Source organism: Macrobrachium nipponense, chromosome 38 (genome assembly GCF_015104395.2).
Source record: "Macrobrachium nipponense isolate FS-2020 chromosome 38, ASM1510439v2, whole genome shotgun sequence".
Classification (NCBI taxonomy): Eukaryota; Metazoa; Arthropoda; class Malacostraca; order Decapoda; family Palaemonidae; genus Macrobrachium; species Macrobrachium nipponense.
In genome coordinates, this window is record NC_061098.1 from 16,197,864 (window position 1) to 16,219,664 (window position 21,801).

A 21,801-nucleotide genomic window follows, 5' to 3' on the forward strand; every position below is an offset into this window, starting at 1 on the left:
AACTAACTGGTTTGTAAACTGAAATTTCATGAAAACAATGTAATAACTCACTCATCAGCAGGCATAAATTAGCTAAAATATTTGAATGAGAATGATATCACAATTAACAGCCAAGACATTACCTATATAACCTGATTAAGAAAGTTAGTACACATCATGTGGATGTATTCAGATCAGGAGCTAAGTGGAGAGGGGTCTCCATTACAGAGATACCACCTATATTCCTTCAATGCACGACTAACACTTCAGGAATAGAGTATGAGACTCCCTCTAGTGGAAGGTATTCACCTGAGAGTTTGATCTAAGAATTCTTTCACACGTTTTGCTATTTCTTTGCTAATATTACACCATATTCTTGGCTAACACACACCATTCCATGCAGTAAAGCTTAAGTAAAATAATAAAATTTTTACAATGTAAGGATATAGCATTTTAAAAATAGTCTTGTTACAGGCAAAAAATACTGTAGACTAACAATACTGTTCTAAATTCATACAAAATGACATTTCTGTTACGAGTAATCTTTTTAAAAATCACGTACGTAAACTCTATAACCAAATGAAATTGCACAACACAACCAAACTTATATTAAAAGAAACTTTTACTTCCCAAGAGCTTTATTAAAAAATTAATAAAAAGAAACTAGTCTACCTAAACAGATATGGAAGAATTAAAACTTTTCTGCTATATTTCTCTAATGAATGGATCATGGGGTTCTTGAGGTAGGTTCTGCACATTTTGTGGGGGATGATGCTGCACAACTCTCTGTTGAAACCGCAGTAGATTTGGTGCGTACACCACTGGTGGCAGGTTCTATCAAAGAAAAATATCAAACAACATACATACAAAACATGCCTCCAATAGTTCTTACAAATTATTTTCTTACCTAAAGGCAAGCATAATAAAACCATCAAAGAGGACAACCGTTGCTATTACTGATGTCAGACAGAACCTTACTCTTCAAGATGAAAAGACTTTATGGATGTTCAGTTACTACTGATATCCATTTACAAACTTAACATGTAATGAAAGAGTACTTAATGCTGTCACTAAGTCAGTCAATAAAACTGCAAAAAAAACAGCAATACCTAATAACACCAAATCATCCCCAGTGTATGGCAATTTAAAAAAACGCAACATTTAATTCTTGCCATACTCAGAAATATCCTAAGAAATATTCAAATGGGTGATTTGACAATCCTTGGTTGAGATTAAAAGTTGTACCCTTTCCAACTGGTGAAAGCATCATTTACGAGTTATTCTCAAGATAACGACTTTCCCTTATCACTGTTACAAAATGCTTGATGAGAACCATACAGCTCAACTTAAGGTACATGTACTCTCAAAAATTTGTTCTAACAATTAGAAAATCTAACATCAAAGGAACCTGAAAATAATTCATAACTTACGGAAAGTGATGACTACGTACCTCCTGCTGATGTTCTTGCCTCACATTTCGTATAATTTCATTGAACTCATTGATCTGTTCCAACAGGACCCTCCGGTCTTCACCGACTTCCCTGGCATCCGGCTGATGCCTTACATGATGATGATAGTGGGTGGTGTGGTGGTGATGATAGTCATTCCTTCCAGGATTTATCACGAGATGTATGGGAGGAATGGCCGGATGCTGATGGCTGGTTGCGGAGGCTGGTGGGGATCGATTTGTATCTGCGGCACAACTTGATGAATGTGATGATGAGCCTGAGGTGGGACGCGCTGGTGGTGATGGGCAAGTGGTGGCGGGAAGAGAGCTCCGTACCTGGGAATTACGTGGTGGTGATCTCTTCTCTGATGAGCTGGAGGAGGGATGAAGCCTGCAACATTTGGGGCGGGCCGGTGCTCCAAGTGTTTAGGAATCTAGAATGTTAAGAATAAAATTTACCTTGGAACACACGTAATGAAATGCATATACAGTGGTCAGTGGCCCCATCCATATTCGCGGGGGATGGGTACCATGGACACACCCCCCCCCCCCCCCCCCCCCCCCCCCCCCCCCGTGAATAGCTATTTTGTTAGTTAAAACTCGTTAAAACTCAGAAAAACCAATTAAAAATTTGTATACTTGATAAAAAAAAACAGGAATTTGTGGATATTTCTCATAGAAAAATACCGCGAACAGGCGAATTTCCCGTGAATAATGCGTAGATTATGGTCCAGCCAGAAGAAATCCGGCGAATAATTGAGTCAGCAAATCCGGAGAACGCAAATATGGGGGGGCCCACTGTGCTACAAGGAAACATTATTAACAAATAAAGTAAACTGCAGCATGTTAAATAGGTTTTCTGGTAAAACATTTTGTGGGAAAACCATATTAAAAGGGCAAGTTTGTAGTATGCTCCTATTCTAAAACAGTTTCTTGTGCCTTTTTTTATAGTACTTGGTATCGTGTAAAATATTTTCTGGTTTTGAAAATTAAAATTAGTTTTTATCTGTAGTATCTGCATTGTGAGGACTTAAATCTTTTTTCTCCTTTGCTTTTGTTCTAATTTGGAATATTATATTCATGCTTTTGTTTTGAGAAAGTGTAAATGAGCAATAAAATGTTATGGTATTAAGTATTTCTAATACCAGCTCTTGCAGTTTTAGTTTTCAACTTATCCGATATTTGAAAAAAAAAAAAAAAAAAAAAACTGCTGCATAAACCTTCTTCCAATACCTTCAAAACCTTAACTACTACCAAAGCTGTAGCCCAGTCATTGCACCCACAAACACTCAGTCAAGAAAATTTCTGATGCAGTGATTTACCAGTAAAGTTTTTCACTTCACTGGTAAATCAATCTTCATAAAAGCTTATTTAGCATTAAAATCAATGAACATGAAAAACAAACAACTTTTTAAATGAATGAAATGAACTAGAGAACTACACTAATAAATAAATGCACTGAGATAATCAAATATGTGCACTACAACATTCAAAACAATGACATCATCTCGCATTACCAAATTACTTTTCTATCAGTTTTTTTCACTTTAAATAGTCAAAATTGGGGGTACTTTTTTAAGGTTGAAGCATGTCCAACACAGGGAAAAACATGGTAAAACAATCATATAAAACAAAATCTGCATCATCTATAACAGCAAATTTAAAATCCTGTAAAACAACATGGTTGAGAAACAAAATGATGACATTCTGCTTTCCATAGCTGAAAAGCAAAAGCAAGGTAATGAATGACAATACATATATGAGCATGCTTGCATATTAAGTGTACCCATACCTCTGGCAAGTCTTTTGTAGGGTCGTGTTTCAATTCAATGCCTGGGTCTAGCTCATCTTTCAATTTCTTTGCTGCATCTCGTACTTCTTCAGCGTGTATCTTCTCAGAGTTACTCCACAGTGGGCACCTGCAAATTATCAAGTGCTTTCATGTAATTTCGTTAAGAAAGCATCATCATATCAAAATTTTAAAAAATTTACTAAAACATTCAACCACATATTGTACTGCCCATCACATAAGGAATACTTTCATTAAATAAATTCCTTTAACCCCTTCAGCACTGGGACTTACGCGTGTACGTCTTTTACGGTCCAGTAATAAAAGACCGTGATGTACGCTTGTACGTCTTTCATCCCTCCTCGAAAAGAAAAAACAAAGCTGTTTTCTTCAGCTTGGATGGTTTTCCAGACACAGTATTGAGTATGAGAGAGGTGCTGAAGCTCCACCCACAATTCATTCTAGCCAATGAGCGTCCAATGGATGTCGTGACGTCATTTTCATATGGGATATTAGGAGGGGTACTGGCCAACACATGTCAGTATGCCTCAGGCTATTATCTGAGAAGGATGACCATGATTTTGTCCGTAAACCGTGTAGATTTGAATTCTAAACCTTTTTCCCTTTTGACTGTAGTTATTTTGTGTTTTTTTTTTTTTCAGTATCATGTCAGATGATAGTCTTTCAGAGTAAGGGTCTGAGTACCTGCCAAATCTATCAGATGATGATTATGTGATATAGTTTCTTAGAGGATGACAGTGACAACGAGTCTTTGGAAGACATTGAACCTATTGTCAATGATGGGTTTGGCGTTCATAACTGATCCATCTTGTGACATGGGCCAAGACCCAGCCCCCCCGCCCACCCCCCCCATTCATGGATGGGTGACAATGGAATTCCTGCTTACACGCCAGATTTCACACCTGCTTACTGATGCTTTTTTTTTTTCTTTCTTTTTTTGTGGTGATGTAATTGACAAACGGAATGCTCGGGCATAGGAGTACTTTCATTCAACGGGAAAGTGTAAGGTGAAACGATTTCTATGGAGACCTGTTACTCGTGATGAGATATACCAAAGAAATTTGTAACTAATTTGTATTTTTCATAACTAACAAACCTGAGGTTCTTAACATTAGGATTTACTAGCGCCAAGCTGGAAAACCGGTAGAATTAAAATTACACTTGTGAGATCCAGGGACTAATGGCATCTATACCACCGGTCACGGGGCATGTATACCCAGAATGCCCACGGCTACCTGTGACCCATCAGGTTTTATATTTCTAACCCAGTTTAGACTGCTAGAGGGGTGGTTCGAGGTGGGTCCTTTAACTGTTAAGACCTCAAGGTTTGTTAGTTATGAAAAAATACAAATTAGTTACAAATTTGGTATTTGTTCATACACGAAACAAACCTTCGGTCTTAACATTAGGATAGACTTACTATTGGAGGGAGGTAAGTCTCTACAACTGACTGGAAGTTTGCCACCTTATCCATTTCCGAATATATAGGGAAATTCTAGAGAATGGACAATGAACCTAGGACCAAAGATATAAGCGGATCTATTGGTTTCCTCCCACTGGGTGTAGATACCATTCTACTGTTTACTCTTGTCCCTTGCGACTGGATCCACCTTCACCTCCCCTCTTTCCTTATTATCCAGAGGGGTGTGTTGCTACTGAAAAGGTATATCATCAGCTAAGATCGCTTCACAGTATGGCTGACCATCTCACCTGCATCTAGTCCGTTCCAGCACATGACGGACTCTCCTTCATATTGCCCCGTAGTTAAAGGAGTAGGAAGAAAGTAGTAAAGAAAAAAGACCAGTCATCCCATTCATTCTACTTTCATACCTTCATCTTAGACTAGACGCAAACTGACCCGCCAGGGGCACTGGATGAACTATATCACTTGTTGGGCCGCCACCACTGGACCCAAGGAAAAGGTGTCCAGGATCTATGGGCAAACATCTTTCAAATAAAATGAGGTGAAAGTTGTTTGGCGCTTACCACACAGCCAGCTTTCAGAATTTTATCCACAGACATGTTCTTCTTAAATGCTAGGGAAGCACTCACACACCTGATGTCATGAGCTCTAGCTCCCACCTGGCTATCTGACCCTCTGTCTTCTGCAGTATAAGCATTTCTGATTGTCTCCCTTAGCCAAAATGATATTGTATTCTTGGACACTTCCTTCTTGTTCCGTCCTGGTACTTACGAACAACCTCTGGCACCCCCGCCTGAGGTGCCTTGTTCTCTTTAAGTACTCCCTTAGTGCCCTGACGGGGCACAGGAGCATTTCAGCTTTGTCGTTGTCTACAAAGTCTGCCAAGGAAGGTATGGTAAAGGAGTCGAATCTGCCGTCTACTATTGTTGGATTTTAGCTTGCTGATGATAATGGGGGTGAATAAACTGCCCTGTATGATTATGTATTGGTCACAAGATGCTGTTGCTTTTATTATTATTGTTATTATTATCATTTTTATTATTATTACCAATGCTGTAAACATTCATTGATGTATACGTTGTTTCTGTATGAAACTAGGACTAACTGTTTCAGTAAGAAAACTAGTACTGCTATTACTACTACTACTATTTTTACTAATACTTTACTACTTTCTCTGCTACTTTATTTCTAACTACACTTTACTACGATTTCTACTACTTAATAACGGCCTCTACTTCTGCAATTAAATTTTCCACTAAATATTTCTATTTTTTCCGATATCCGTGTGGTATTTTCTTATGTTTTCACATAAGAATATAAAGGAAAAATATGAATAACATAAAATTTAGTGGAAGCAAGTAATGATTGATACTTGCGGTCGACAGGGGGTCTCATGCTGTATGCAAGCATTTGCAGCAGTGCAACAGGCCAGCGGCGAAGGGGTTAAAAAATCAGCCAAGGATAAAAGTTACTGGTACCTGTACGAGATAAACAGAGGATAGACCCATCCCCCTTTTAAAACTTATAACAAAACTTTGTACCATAGCCATCAATTTGAGACCATGTATTGAATATGTAGCTGCAGTGATTAAGGATGAAAAGCATGGACAAGACAATGCCATAGCAAAAGTTAAAAGAAAGTGCCTTCAAAGTTCTTAAGAGAAGCCTTGTCAAACTGCGGTAACGTTAAATACTTAAACCCTAATAGGAAAAATTTTGGGGGTTTTCAGCTCAAAAGATTGGAAAATTCCTTCAAATCTAAATCATGAGAGATATTCAAGTTGTTGTTGTGCAGAGCAGAACTGAAGACAACACCAACCAATGTCTTTTAATCACTGGCAAAGCTGAATATATTTGGCTAACACAAAAATTGTTCCTACAAAGACTATTAGTTGCTTCTATCTCTGCTGGTTGCAGATGACCTCATGCATAAACAGAAAATAACCACAACACCATATACAAGAAAAACCACCAGAGTCAAAATTATTACAGCCAATTCATACCAACATGCACAAGGACAAGGCACAAAGAATTCTGGCACTAATGTAAACATTCCAATACAACCTGGTGGGAAACAGGAAATTACAGACATCCATCCACGTCAGTCAAGCCTTATTCTTTGCTTGTTTTGAATACCAACTGCACCTAATGGCACACAGATGTAAGCCAACTTTAACAATAGGTAAAATTCATCCATAATAATATGAAAGAAGCTGAGGTAATATTGAGAAAGAGAGAATTCATCTTCAGTGAAATATACAGTTGAACTGGAGGAAACAAGATTCCCTTGATTTGAGACCTTTCTTGTCCATCGCACAGCTTCAGCATATATTATTACATAATTCTATGCTTAAATCTGTGACTTTTACCAGACTTGCTCTCAATGAGACGGCTGTGATAAAGTCTTCTAATTGACAATTATTGTGCCATTACCATTTCAGCTAATCCATATAAAACTGAAACAATACAAAAGGCAAGTAATTTTCTTAGCATAAACCACCATCACATTCCAGAAAGCTTTACCAATGGAAAACATGTTTCTACTTACTTGTTTTTATTTATAGGGACAGGATTATCTTCAAAATGATCATATCCTTTAATTGCCTTTTTGCAAATGTAGCACATCATAGCACCACACGAGCAACGCATCTTATTACAACCATCTGCCTTGATAAAACGTTTTTTGCACTTCCAACACTCCCTGAAAAGAGATGCATCTTAATTACATGCTACAAACAAAATCAAACACTTGTAAAAGATGCACTAAAAATCATTATGTGTACATATCTTTCAAAAATTTTACATACATGTTCAGTAAATTTAAATATTAAACATTAAACTTTAATATGTGCATTCTTGTCGAAGATTACTTCAACCTTAAAAAGCTCCGATATTTCTAAGTCATACAATTTGCAGAAGGCAACACCATTAATACAGCACTTACCTAACCATTGCTTCTGTCATCTTATTTTCTAAAAATGTTCTTGCATCTTTCTGATGCTGTTTTTCAACTTCTTCACATCGCAGAGGTACATGGTTTGGTTCTTTGCACAATCTGATAAGTATAGTTATTTACATTTTTAATATACCTGGCTAGATAGAGTGATATTCATCATATAACTCATGCAGTAAAAAACACTGTCAAGATTTACATTTTTTTTCAATTTGAATATCATAAAAAAGATGTCTAACCTGCAAGAATCCTTCATACAGTCAGGATTCAGACACTTGAAAACCTTGTCTTCTCTGTTGGGCATGATTGTCTGAAAATTGCAGAATGGACATGATTCTAAATCCTCAATACCAGCAGCAGCTATTTCCTCCAACTGCTTACGAGCTAAGATGTTTGAAAAGACAGATGGCTTCAAAAGTTTCTTGAGAGTGCCGAGGGAAAATTCTGCCTTGCAATCCCCTTCTAGACACCGAAAATTTATTCTTTTCCCTGACCAATTTCTTCTTCAGCAAATCTGTCAAATGAATATTTGGCATATCAAATAAATATAACTAAGAAAACAAGAAGTACTTGTGTACTACATAGAGGGTAAACTTACTTAAGGTTACAAATAAAAAATAATGTATGGGATCTGCAGCTTGAATAGTATATCAAAATATGGCAATCAAGTCAAAGGTATGACATACCCAAGTCTCATGATACACAAGAAAAACTTTCAAGCAAAAAAAACATTTTTATTTTGATACAAGAAACAAAAAAAACAAATAGACTTCCAGAAAAGATGAAGCTGTAAGGAAAATTTGATTATTATTTCGAACAAAACTTCAGAAGGGGGAGACTTGTTTTAGGATGGGAGATCAGTACTTATGGGGTGATACGATGTCTTATGGGGATAGTATATAAGATATAGGATAAAAGGATATTATTGAATGACTGAAAACTTAATATTAAATTGACAATAAAATTACATATAATTGAAGTTATGATACCTAAGAAATTTAAAAAGACTCGCCTTTCTGGCTATAGGCCTCAAAAGGAGGAAAATAATGCTTCTAAGGATTGTTGGGAACAAGTTTTTCCCAAGTAGAAATTATCTACAGGTATTTCATAAAATCTGAATTTGATTACATATTACATTTACACAAAATTAATGTCATACCTTCTTATACAGTTGCAACAAAATTTGTGTTTTATCTCAGGTGAATTACATGAATCCATATCCTCTTCTAAAATTTCATCATCGTAACAGCAACCACATACTTGAAGCTGATTTGCTGCCTTGGCCTGCAAAATTCATATGTTATTCCTTCAAGAGTCATTTATCATTCTGACAGCAAAAACACAAATACGTCTTCATGAGTGAAGCCTATATATTATAGAGCTGGTACTGTTGCCTGGCTTTCAAGCAAAATATACATTAAAACCACTTAGTTGTTTTGCAAGCTGTGTATTATGACCTACTGAAAATTGTAAATCATCTCAATTCAAATTACCATCAACACCAGCAATACATTCCTACTCACCCACAAAAATGCTCTCCGCTTATTTTCCTCTTTCTTTAAAAGATACTCCTTAATCTCAAGCTGCATGCGGACATAGCACTGTTCCTTTATAAATATATCATCTAAGTCACTATCCTTTGGCGGTGAAACACGTTTGGTCTTCCGTCGACTTAGCTTTCTATTTCCCTGGAAAAGTTTGACAATTATTTAAGAAAAGAATGCAAAAATTATGCCGATTCAAAAACTGGATATACTATTGACAGTTACATGAGCTAAAAAAATAAAAAAAAAGCCATTGTGAAGGTTTTGGAGGCTAGTCTCGCTGAGCAGGGGTTCAAAGTGGATACCCACTCCCAAGCCTGGATAAAAGAGAGTTAAGACTGCAGCAAGTATGTTGCAAGCAGTAACATGTTTAACATGTTACAATGAAGCTTCATAAATCTTTATATCATGTGTATGAAAAAGGAAAAAACTGTTACTCTGAAAACATAAAACTATCCAATCAAAGGATAATTACCTCTAGAGCTCTGAGAGTTGGCAGGTAGTGATAGTTATTTTTTCTCAGTTCGTTGTCTATATCCTTGCTGAGATGGTATGGCAGGTCTCTCAAGAGCTGTGTGCGAGCATTTTCCATGTACGTTACACTCATTTTCTTCTCAGTATCACAAAATACCTGAAAGACGAAAAGCGCAAACATTCCAGTATATGCAGATTCTTAGAAAGTACCAGTGATAGACAAAAATTCAAAGGCAAACATTTAAACATTTTTCTAAAATTTTATAAACCAAACTTCATAACACAACTTCTGCTTCCAAAAATATGGCAACAATAAAGGCCCTGAATCTCTTCTACTATTACTTAGTAATTCAGATTATAACAATCAGTTAGTGTGTCACCACATCCTATCAATAACAGCAAACCAAAATTATACTATAAAAAAAAAAAAAAAAAAAAAAAAAAACAAAAAAAAAAAAAAAAAAAAAAAAAAGAGAGAGAGAGAGATGTAATGGTCACAGCAAGCCATTGCTAACACCATTTTGTTTGCATGCTAAGTAGCAAAGATTTCTAATGAAAATTTTGAGAATGTGTAGAGAGTACAAGCACTGCTTAATTCTCATCAATATTTGTACTGCACATATAATTACATGAAGGATTCTGTACATTGCAGAGACAATTCATTAAGACATTACAGACTAACAAAATAAACAGACAATTATATAAATACCTTTTCAGGATCTTGAAAATATTCCAGGAACTCCTCCACAGACATCCCCTCAATAAACTTCTTTTTGATCTCCAATCGCTTCTGACGCTTCAGATATTCTTCCAATTTAGGATATTCCTTTTTCTCCATTAGTTCCTCTACAAGAGCCTGGAAATCTTCTTGTTTTCCATGCAAACTGATACATCTAAGGGGAAAAAGGTACCATAATAAAACTTCAGGTATATTGACATCCCACAATGTATTCACAAGTTTTTTAAGAAATGATCAATCAAGGTTGGAGACATATTTTATTTTAATCTTAGTAATAAGGGGACATTTTACTTTACTACAATTAAGCCTGTCTATACAATCATTTGGCAAATGATTTTTTATCTTTATGAAACCCTGTCTGAAAGAACTGTTTACAAGTAAATTTACTGCAGTTACAGAGGCAGCAGTGTTGTCATACTTGGTAGTGAACACCATCAGTGGGGCAAGCACCAACAGTACACTCCACAGCATTTGAAGATAATTTGTATGTCTGTGTTTATTCTACAAACATAATCAGCATAATAGTAATGAGATATCATTACAATAGAAACTGCCTTTACAATCATTCAGTGTGTAATTTTAGGGCTTTTCGATATTACCTATAAAAGAATTAATAAAAATTAATTTAAATAAATTTGCTGAACATTACCATATCAAAAAATGTTATTGTTATAATACAATTAAGTTTGTTCATACTTACCTGGCAGATATATATATAGCTGTATTCTCGAAGGTCCGACAGAATTTCAAAATTCGCGGCACACGCAGTGGGCGGCCAGGTGGTAGTACCCATTCCCGCCGCTGGGAGGCGGATAGGATATCAGGAACTATTCCCATTTTCTATTCATATTTTATCAGTGCCACTGTCTCCTGAGGGGAGGTGGGTGGGCACTTTAATTATATCATATCTGCCAGGTAAGTATGAACAAACTTAATTGTATTATAACAATAACATTTTGTTCATGAAACTTACCTGACAGATATATATATAGCTGAATCCCACCTTCGGATTGGTGGTAAGAGACAGAATAGGATTTTTGGGAAACTAAATTAAGTAGATGATATACATCTTGGTTGCCTACCTGTTAGCATAGCCGACTTCGTGATTACTGTCACCAAAGTCTGCTTCTGCGTTACTAGAGTTGCCAGCGAGGTAGAGACCTGTAATGCTGGTGCGCTCTAGATGATCTGTCAACGGGGGCGTGACCACAATGTGACTAGACCCCATATGACCTACTTCTGAGGGCAACGAAGCTAAAACCACCACCTGACCTAACCTATCAAAGTTAGTTCCATAACTTCTAGGCTAAAGAAAAGGAACGCGCCTCAAGCGACCAACCCTTCAAAGTTAAAAGCACACCTATCCCTTTTCTATAGGATAGGATTCGTGTTGCTTGCTGCCCCCCAATAATATATCTACGGATATGTATGGTCCTAGCGACTTACAGATCTCAAATGTCGTCTTCACATTCCCGTCGGGAGTGTGAAGCGAACACAGAGTTGCTTCGCTAAAGCGTGGCACTCAGGATGTTACTGAGTGTCATGCTCTGTTGAAATGCTTCCGAGGCCGCGCCCTCACCTCTTGAGCATTCATATTAAGAAAAAATCTCAAATCTTTATGCAAACATAATGAATGAGACTTCTTAAAAGAACTCCTTGACTATAATGCCAGGGTGTTCTTGGACATGAACCAGTCTGGTCTTTTACGGAACACCGCAGATTGTCCGTTGACCTCGACTTTCTATAGTTTTATTTAAGATAAAACTTGAGAGACCCGACAGGGCACAGGACTCTCTAATGCCTTTGCCAATAATTTGTGCCATACCCTTGGTCTCCAAGCCTTCGGGTCAAGGGTTAGACAGATTTTCGTTCATCAAGAACGGAAGGCTTAGAGGACAGACCGCATTATGTCCTTTAAAGCTAAAACCAAAACCTCGATGATGGCTAAAAAGCTCACTAACCCTCTTTGCCGTGGCTAGAGCGGTTAGAATGTTAGCCTTTCTGGTCACGTGTATTAAGTTCGCAGAAAAGGATAGGTTCGAAATGCTTTTGGCATCAGAAACTCAGACTACGTCTAAGTCCATGCCGGAACTGCGATCCAGAGAATTTCAAGATCTCCCCAGACCTCAAAGATCGTGAAGCTTTGTTGTTTGACAGAACCGAATTCTCTGAGCCTAGAGGCCGTCAACAACATATTTGCCATATTCTACAATAGTTAGGAAACTTCTATATTATCTCATACTCATACGGAAAGATAGAACCATAAAGAAATTCACAGAGGTCGAGTTGGAGGAACAGTCATTCCCTTCACTATCCAGAAACGGCCCGCTCCGATTGAACACTGAAAATAGGCAGCACTGCTTTGCCTTGGCCAAGAGACTGCCATTAATCTTGAAGATCTTATCGCTTCTCGATAGTCTGAACGCCTTCAGACTCAGAGAGGAGAGATATTAGATACTTCACTAAGTGAAAGATGTTAGATTACACCGATTCTCTCGGGAAGGGTCTTTGGACAATTCTCTGAATACCTGACCTCTGTGAATCAACCTCTTAGAGGCCAAACACATGTGGCGACTAAAGCTAATCCTCTAGGATCATGAAATAAGGGAAACAACTTAAGAGGAAGCTCCTTCGTCTTCAATATACGAAAAACTTAACGAAGGACGCCTCAGTCTCTTCTCACTTTCGAAATACTTCTAGTGAGGATTACTCAGACGTCAGTAGTTGTTTGCTTCGATCGAGAAGGACCCGCAACGGACGTGCACTAGTTTAACGAACCTCTTGAGGATCGTTATGTTCCGCCTGGCCCAAGCCCATAAAAACCAATTCTCTCTTCTTGAGCTATGAAAGAGCTGAGAAATTATCCGAGATGATTTGGGCCACTCGATCCAAACTCACTCCCTCGAGGAACTGGAGAGCCGACCAATTTGGCTTCCATCTTTCAGACAATGTGCCAGAACATCTGTTCCTCTGTTCGGATGTCTGGCACCCTCTCGCTATCACCCGAGGTGATCCTCAAGCCGTTGAGAGAAAATTAGAATTATTACAAGATCTTTGATGTATTCCAATTTCTTCGTGAGGAAAAATTGTAGAGGTCTGAATTGCTGTTTATTCAGGGAAAACAAGCTTCTCCAGCGAGGAAATGGTCCCCAGCAAACTCATCCATTCCCTCACTCAGCTGCTTGTTCCTTCCCTAAATAAGGCTGCGCTTTGCATAAGCAGGAGAGCATTATTATAGTGCTATGCCCGCGGTAGATTCGTACAGAATTCTGTTACCGTGCGGTAAACCCGCACCGAACAAGTATAAGAGATATCTTGTTGAAATTTTCTAAGTAAATGGAAGGCATGTCATTCATGATTACTAGAAATTTCCTCAACCCGAGGCTAAAAAATCCATGATTGTAGGGCAGAGAGACGCAACCAAACGCGCATGACACCGAGCTAGCCGGTACTGCGTAGATCACAGTAACAGCAGCCTTGTTCATCGTCTCGCACTATCTGCCTGAGTTGCCAGCTACTCCTTTTACGAAGGGATAGGTATGAAATATCGAGCAAAAGGAAACTCTCAAGCAGGGCATATTTAAAACGAAACAAAATTCGCTAAATACAGAATCTGAGTTGGTGTTGTCGTAACAATACCTGAATAGTTATTCTTACTCCGAAAACTCTTGGAAGGTTGAAGGGAGTGTCAAATAAATACATTAGAACAACAGTTCTTTCGGCTTCTATCCGCAGAGGTAAATACTATATGCGTATATGACTTGACCCATGCGTTAGCAAAATGACGCAAAGATAAACTACGTAAGTATTGTAGTAATTTGAACATCGAATTCTCTACTACATCTTTCCTCGACGAGGAAGAGAGAAAGAAAGGAAACGACTGTCCACGTTCTAATGAATGAGACTTTTTAAAAGAACTCCTTGACTCTTTGCCAAGACTCTTTGCCAAGAAAAGGGAGTAATATTCGAATAGAGATCATCAAGAGAGAACCGAGGATCGAAAAGGACCGTTCAATGTTCTTATGATATTGGACATAAGACTTCCTGGATCTAGTCTACAAGTCTTTTTCTTACTCCCCGGATGAGCCTCTGAAAATGAATGAGAGCTCTTCCGAAATTTGTTAATGAGTTTTATCCGCTTAAACGATAAAAAACGTTAAAATCTATGTCAATGAGAACTACCCCATTTATGAGGGGTCCCCCACTTAAATGACAAAACGTTAGTATCTTGACAATGGGGAAAACGTCCTTACTAGACAAAACTATTAGCACTTTGCTAATAGGGGAAAACCCTTTAACATGACCGAAAGTCACCCAGGAATCCGAGTATATAATCTTCCCGATTCTCAGAGAAATCGATGAAGAGGAAAGAGGGATCGAAGAAAAAATTCGGGTATGTCTCTCCGCTAACTCCGAATCCTTTTTAAAAATTTCTGTAAAGGAATGTCCTGTATAGAGTCCCTGAAAAAACCTCCTCTTGACGAGCGTTTATAAAGCGTCAAGCGTCCTAAGAAACGTCCTGAACAGCAAATAAAACGCCTTCTAGTCTTTTCTCTCGCAAAGCGTCCTGCCGAGCTTCCACCGAAGCGTCCTGGGCGAATTGTGCAAAAGCGAAAAAGCGTCCTGGAAAGCGTCCTCAAAAAACGTCCTGCGTAGCTAAGAGCGTGTCTGAGCAGAGAACACCAAGTCTTCTGAACGACGTTTCAGAGAGGAACTCGTTGAGCGCCCTGATGCATGCAAGTCCCGCCAAGAGGCGTCCTGGCGAGCGACCTTGCCAACATCTCAATGTTATGACGAACCGCGTTTTGCGTATGACGTTGAATATTTTCAAGGGACGTCCTCATGCGAGTCTCCATGGAGAGCCGCACGCTGCTCCTGAAGTGTGTGAACACTAAAGGAAGACTATGGCTTTTCGTCTTCAAGACGGGCCTTAAAAGACCTTCATACCTTCTTACAAAGACAGTGGCGCCTGTGCAACAACTGCGTCTTAGTATGCAAAAGAACATCTCCAGAAACGCACTCAGCAAAGGAACGCCGAGCGTCCGAAAGATACACCCTCGCAAGGTGCTTGCCGAGCGTCCTGGAGAATGTCTCTACTTATAGGACGTCGAGCACCTCCAAAAGCTACCTCACGTCTAAATTGCCCTTCTTATGCCGAAACCAGAGACATAAGTTGTTTGACTGTGCAAAGCAGCTTACCGGACGTCAAACTTATCAGCTTGCTTTTTCGAAGTAAAGCGAACGTTACATAACGTATACGGAGCGCCATGAGGAGAGGAGACGAATACTAGTTGCTCCTCCAAAAGGTGGAATCTAGAATGTCCTTGATTACCAAATTCTTTTGGAATGCTAGCGAGGTTGAAACAGCTCTAACTTCATGAGCGTTCACTCGCAGGAGGCTCAAATCACTCTTCTGGCAAGATGAATGAGCCTCCTTAATAATGTATACATGATGTATAAATGAGCGTTCACTCGCAGGAGGCTCAAATCACTCTTCTGGCAAGATGAATGAGCCTCCCTAATATGTCCCTTAGGAAAAGAGCCAGTGCATTCTTCGAAAAGGGTAAATGTGGTCTCTTTACTCCTCATCCTCTCGTGACGAGAGAGAGGACGTGAAGCGTCCTCTTCTCTAAAGCTTCTTTAGGGGGCGCGAGTCCTTCCGAGAGCCCCAACCCCTGTGTGGGGAGGATGCCTCGGAGGACGAGAAACAACCCTTGAAGATTCGTGCACGTGCTCGATCTTCGGCAGCCTGGGAAGCGACAACAGGACCTGCCGAAAGGAAGCCAGATCAGCATGAAAAACCCGTAACCCTCCTTCGGCTTTTGACATGCCCTCTCCCTGGTTTTTTTTTTTTTTTTTTCTGGGAGTCCGACAGAGGTCTAGGCCTAGAGGCGTTATGGGGCCGATCTGACGTTCCCTCCTAACGAGAGAGAGGACGTGAAGCGTCCTCTTCTCTAAAGCTTCTTAGAGGGCGAGTCCTTCCGAGAGCTCAACCCTTGCGCGGGGGAGGAAGCCTCGGAGGACGAGAAGCAATCCTTCAAGATTCGTGCACGTGCACGATCTTTAGCAGCCTGGGAAGCGTCAACAGGTTCTGCCGAAGGGACGCCAGATCGGTGGGGAGCCCCCGTAACCCTCTTGCGGCTTTCGACATGCCCTCTCCCTGAGTCCTGGGAGTCCGACGAGGTCCAGGCCTAGAGGCATTATGGGGCCGATCTGACGGCCCCTCCACAACACAAGGGGCACTACACTTCACAACACTGATTGGAGAGCGAGCACTTTAGTCTAAGATTACTTGATGTAATCCTCTAGCAGACATTCTTCTAGGCCCGTAAGCCATACCACAGGGTTAGGCAAAAATAAAATCTACAGGAGGTTAGAAGGTTCATTATTTCTACTTCTGTTTACTGTGGAGGAAAACTCCTGATTCTAACAAGCTCTAAAATGCGTACATGAATCCTACTTCTTCCGTAATCAGTCACACATTACACTAATTACATTGAACTTATGCAAAGAAAACATGTAAACGCCATATATACTAAGCGAGTGTCTACCGAAAGTTCACGGTAGCTTCACCTTTCCCATGCAGACAACAAAGTCTGAAACTAGGCTAACTAGCTTCAGACATCAAATGCAATGAAAAATTTACGATAGCGTATGCCTAGCCACAAATCCAAGTCAATAATCGAAAGAATAATTAGGATACTTAAGCGGCTAATGAAGTTTCAAAATCCTAGGCGGAGGTCTGTAAACAGTTGTTTACCGACCGGCGACAGAAAAAATATGAATAGAAAATGGGAATAGTTCCTGATATCCGCCTCCCAGCGGCGGGAATGGGTACTACCACCTGGCCGCCCACTGCGTGTGCCGCGAATTTTGAAATTCTGTCGGACTTCGGAGAATACAGCTATATATATATCTGTCAGGTAAGTTTCATGAACAAACATGCTAGCTTAAGGGCAAGAGAGACAACAGTACGTATACTGTCCAACTAGAATAGTCACTGAATTTCTGCACGAAATACCAGTTACATCACTTGGACATTATCATTATTAATAGGGCTTGGTTTTTCCAGACCTCTGAGTCTCAAGTAGACTCTTCTCGGGCTGGTATTTATCATCACTTGGACAAAAACACCACTTCCATAACCTGTCTCTCAGTATTACACTAAGCAATTTCCCAGCAACTCTGGATAAACAAGTGTCTCTTTTTTCTCTTCTAGTAAACTTAGAACACCTGCATCAAGCTTGATGAGTTAAATAAAGCTACCATGTGTATCATAATGTTTAACAGAATACTAAAATATAAAACCTAGACCTTTCAGATTTTACAGCACTGAAACGGAAATTGATTGTAAGCTTTGAAAGGTGTAACAGGAAGAAAACCTCACAGGTGCATTATGAAACTAAGTGTTAAAGAGGGTGGAAAGTAGGATGGAAGAGAATATGAATGGAGGTACAGTAAAAGGAATGAAAGAGGTTGCAGCTAGGGGCTGAAGGGATGCTGCAGAAAACCTTAAGTAATCCCTACAGTGGACCACCTGAGGTGCACTGATGCCACTACCACCCTACAGGGAATGAGGGTTCCAAGCCTATGAATATGTACTACAAAACCTTGGCTCTTGAAGTGAAGGTAGAGACCATGCTGCTTAACGATAAAGAACAATGTGCTAATAACACCAATGTGCTAATAACACCAAGTTCCTTGGCTGATAAAATGATTATATTCATGTGTTCAGGATATGTCCTATCTCCAATTGCCATCCTCAAGCTCTGATTTGTAAGTCCAGACTATTAGTTGCTTGACCTCTTCAATATTTTTCACTGACATTTATTCTATACATATGTATACTATCATGTATCTATCTACAAATCATATAGCAAGGCACATCATGTTACTTATGCATACATTTATCTAGGAATTCTTAACTACAAATGACATTCCAAAAATATAATAATTTACCTTTCTCGCAAGTAGTCAGGATCTGCATCACTAAACATCTCAGCCAGGGTGTTAATTTGCACCATGATACGGTCTTCAGTATCAGCCGCATTCGGCAGTTCTTCACCCTCACCAGAGGGTCCTTCGCCAGATGAACTGTTGTCCTCATTTACAGGAACTTCAGCAGGCCTTCCTCTATCCACTGCTTGGAAGGCACTTGTATTTGGTTGGTTAGTTGCCTCAGGCATTGTTCCACTGGCAATGTTTAGTTGACTTGGAGCTTGAGGTCTTGGCGGCTCCTCTATAAGCCTTGTTATTAACGCCCCGACATCGCTATCACTATAACAGCTATTCAACTGTGCACGAATGTGGTCCTTATCCATATCACATACTACAGCACTGACAAAATCTAACTTTTCTCGAATCCATTTCTCTCTTTCATCTCGATTCTCAAGACCGCTTGCATTTCCTTGCACGCCAGACTCAGGACGATCACTAAACACAGCCCTAGGAACTACTCTGCTTGTGGAGGGGACAGGCTCATTTGCCTCAACAAATACATTCACTGCATTATAAGTGTTTCCATAAGTAGCTGGCCTAGGATCTGCATGACCAACTTTTTGTTTCTTTCCATTCACAGCCTCTTGACCACAAGCTTCTGTATGAGATCGCTTTCTGGCAGCATTTAAACTTAAAAATACATTATCAGGTACCATTTCATCGCGATCGAGAGCTAGCTGAATGTAAGCTTCCAAAACGTGAGCTTTACGATCAGGATGATAAAAATTAGCTACCATGGTCTCATGTACATCTGCCTTCCAATTCAGGCAGTAATGAGCAAATGAACTGAGCATCTTTCCACAACTTGTCATTTGGGTCTTCTTCACTTGATGAATCACTGTCAAAAAAATCAGTACCCCCATTCTGCTTTGCAGTCTTTTGATTTTGAGATGAGTCATTTTTCCCTAGCTCAACAGCATTTTCTAAGGATTGCTGCATATCAATCATCTGCGACTCAGGAGAGTTCATTTTGCTATAATCTACATTATGATTCTCCATCATATTTACAATGATGTTCCTCTCCGACTCAGGAGAGGTAATTTTGTTATAATCTACATTATGATTCTCCATCGTATTTACCATGATGTTACTCTCCGAAGTATATGCAAGGTCAAAAGCTTGATCTACAGCATATCCTACACTCTTACCAACAAAGTCCTTACTAGACACTAAACTCGACGAACCCGGAATATTTAATATGCCTTCAAAATCAGACATTCCTTTGCCTGCCTTCGAAGCTGACATTTTCCTACCACCCAACTTTAGTTCTGTATTCAAACTTTTCTCAACTTCATCAACTACAACTATATCACTATTGCAAGATGACCGATCCGAACAAGTGCTATCATCGCCCAGGTCTATCAAAGGTGTTGGCTTTGGCGAAGGACTTAATACACTAACTTCGGGACTTCCAATAGATGACAAATTAGCTTGATCACAACTTGATTGTGAAGTGGCAGCTTCTACATTCTCTGCCTCTTTTTTAAACACTTCATGGGCTTGAAAAACACCTGAAGAGGAGGGATCCAAGAAACCTGAAAAATAATCTTTATCACTACTATCAGATTCACACTCAGTAGTATTTATTTCCGTTTTCTCTGATTCACTAGAAGTCACAGGAGGATTGCTGCTCTGGGAATCAAATTCTTCCTCAGACACTTCTTGGAAATGTTTTACACCAGTTTTGTTTGAACTGCTTGCTTTACAGCTTGTACTGTCTTCCGAATATTCTAAATTAGCAGCACAAGGATAATTTTGAGCAGACTTACACATCTGATTAACTGCATCTGCCTTCAAGCTTCCTGCACCAATTGTAGAAGATTCACTTTTTTGACTGATCACCTCTTTTAATTCATTATCATTATATATAACTGCACTATGACTTGGAGCGTGTTCTAAATCATTAACATGTAATATCTGAGTTGAGGTCTTTTGTGAATCATTACTATTTGATGCATTCTCACTACTACTTGTAGATGCTTCTGAAGAATCTACTCTGCATCTCTTTTTCACATGATGTTTCTCTTGTTTTAGTGCAATGCTAGCTAGAATCTCTTCTTTGGCTGCATCAACTGACAGACCATTCTTGATATGAAGTTCAGCTTTAGCAAACAGCCTGTCTGGATCTATACGTTTAAGAGCATCACTACCAAAGGCACTACTTATTTCTTCAGTCACACCTTCAATGATTGTTATTGCCTGGTGCAAAGGTTCCATTTCAACTCTGAAAGTACTAAAAAATACAGAGAACATTACTAATTAGGAAATGAACCTACAAGAGGATAAATAAGATTACATAATGGAGGACAACAAAACTATACATAGATATGCAACATTCAAATTGCAGTTGTAGAAATCTATTACAAATCCTAAATTTCACCTGAGAAAGGTTCAACTTATAACTTGCCCCACTCAATCTAAAAGATTCACATTTTCTAAATGTCAATCATAATTATGAACAAAAACTCAGGATACCATATTCCCTACTCTCTCAGTTTAGTAGATTTACAGTCCTGAATTACATAACAAAACAAGGACACAAACTACATTATTAATATATTTTCTAAAATATGAGAAGCTGTAACGGAAAACCAAATAAAATAAATGCAGTAGGTAAATGTAGAGTAATGAGCACCTACTAATTGTTAAACAATTCAATCCTGATACTTAACATTTTTTTATTGCAAAGATCAAAACATGATAGTATAAAAACAAAAAAATTATATTCTTAAGATACAATAAAGTTTTGTACATACTTACCTGGCAGATATATACTTAGCTTTAGTCTCCGACGTTCCCGACAGAATTTCAAATCTCGCGGCACACGCGACAGGTAGGTCAGGTGGTCTACCTTTCCCCGCCGCTGGGACGGCGGGTGTATGAACCAATCACCCGTTTTCTAATCAGATTTTCTCTTCCACCTGTCTCCTGAGGGGAGGCTGGGCGGGCCATTAATCGTATATATCTGCCAGGTAAGTATGTACAAAACTTTATTGTATCTTAACAATATCATTTTTGTAAATGAACTTTCCTGTCAGATATATACTTAGCTGATTGGCACCCTTGGTGGAGGGTAAGAGACAGCTTAACAATATAGAAAAGGGAAACAACTGATGTTGTAGGATATAAAAACCTTGGTTCTTGCCTGTTTAGGCAGAAGACTTCATGGATACTGTCTAAGAGTCTGCATTGCCTGAAGAGCTACAGCGAGGGCGTGACCTGTTGCTGAAAGACTCTTCGGATCTACCAAAGGGATTTCTGATCCACTTACATGGTAGAATCCAAGTAGGATCTTGTCAAAGGGGGTTTCGCCCGCTTACATGACAGAACCTGTCCACTACTACCGCAAGGAGCCAAAACCATCCGACCACCTAACCAATCTAACTCGTGTTAGAACTACGACACGAAAGAGATGCCTACCTGCATCCTCTTTC

General features: G+C 39.2%; 1 protein-coding gene across 1 annotated transcript; it reads right to left on the reverse strand.

The window, feature by feature from the left end:
• Nucleotides 1-583: 583 nt before the first annotated feature.
• Nucleotides 584-20,601, reverse strand: LOC135209675 (uncharacterized). The gene is given in 13 exon segments (XM_064242411.1): nucleotides 584-813; nucleotides 1,430-1,860; nucleotides 3,219-3,345; nucleotides 7,208-7,360; nucleotides 7,604-7,714; nucleotides 7,852-8,096; nucleotides 8,099-8,126; nucleotides 8,772-8,896; nucleotides 9,136-9,300; nucleotides 9,632-9,787; nucleotides 10,340-10,523; nucleotides 18,329-19,123; nucleotides 19,125-20,601. Coding segments are annotated over 12 exon segments (3,810 nt in total). The 5' UTR covers nucleotides 20,585-20,601; the 3' UTR covers nucleotides 584-813; nucleotides 1,430-1,599.
• Between the last annotated feature and the right edge of the window lie 1,200 nt (nucleotides 20,602-21,801).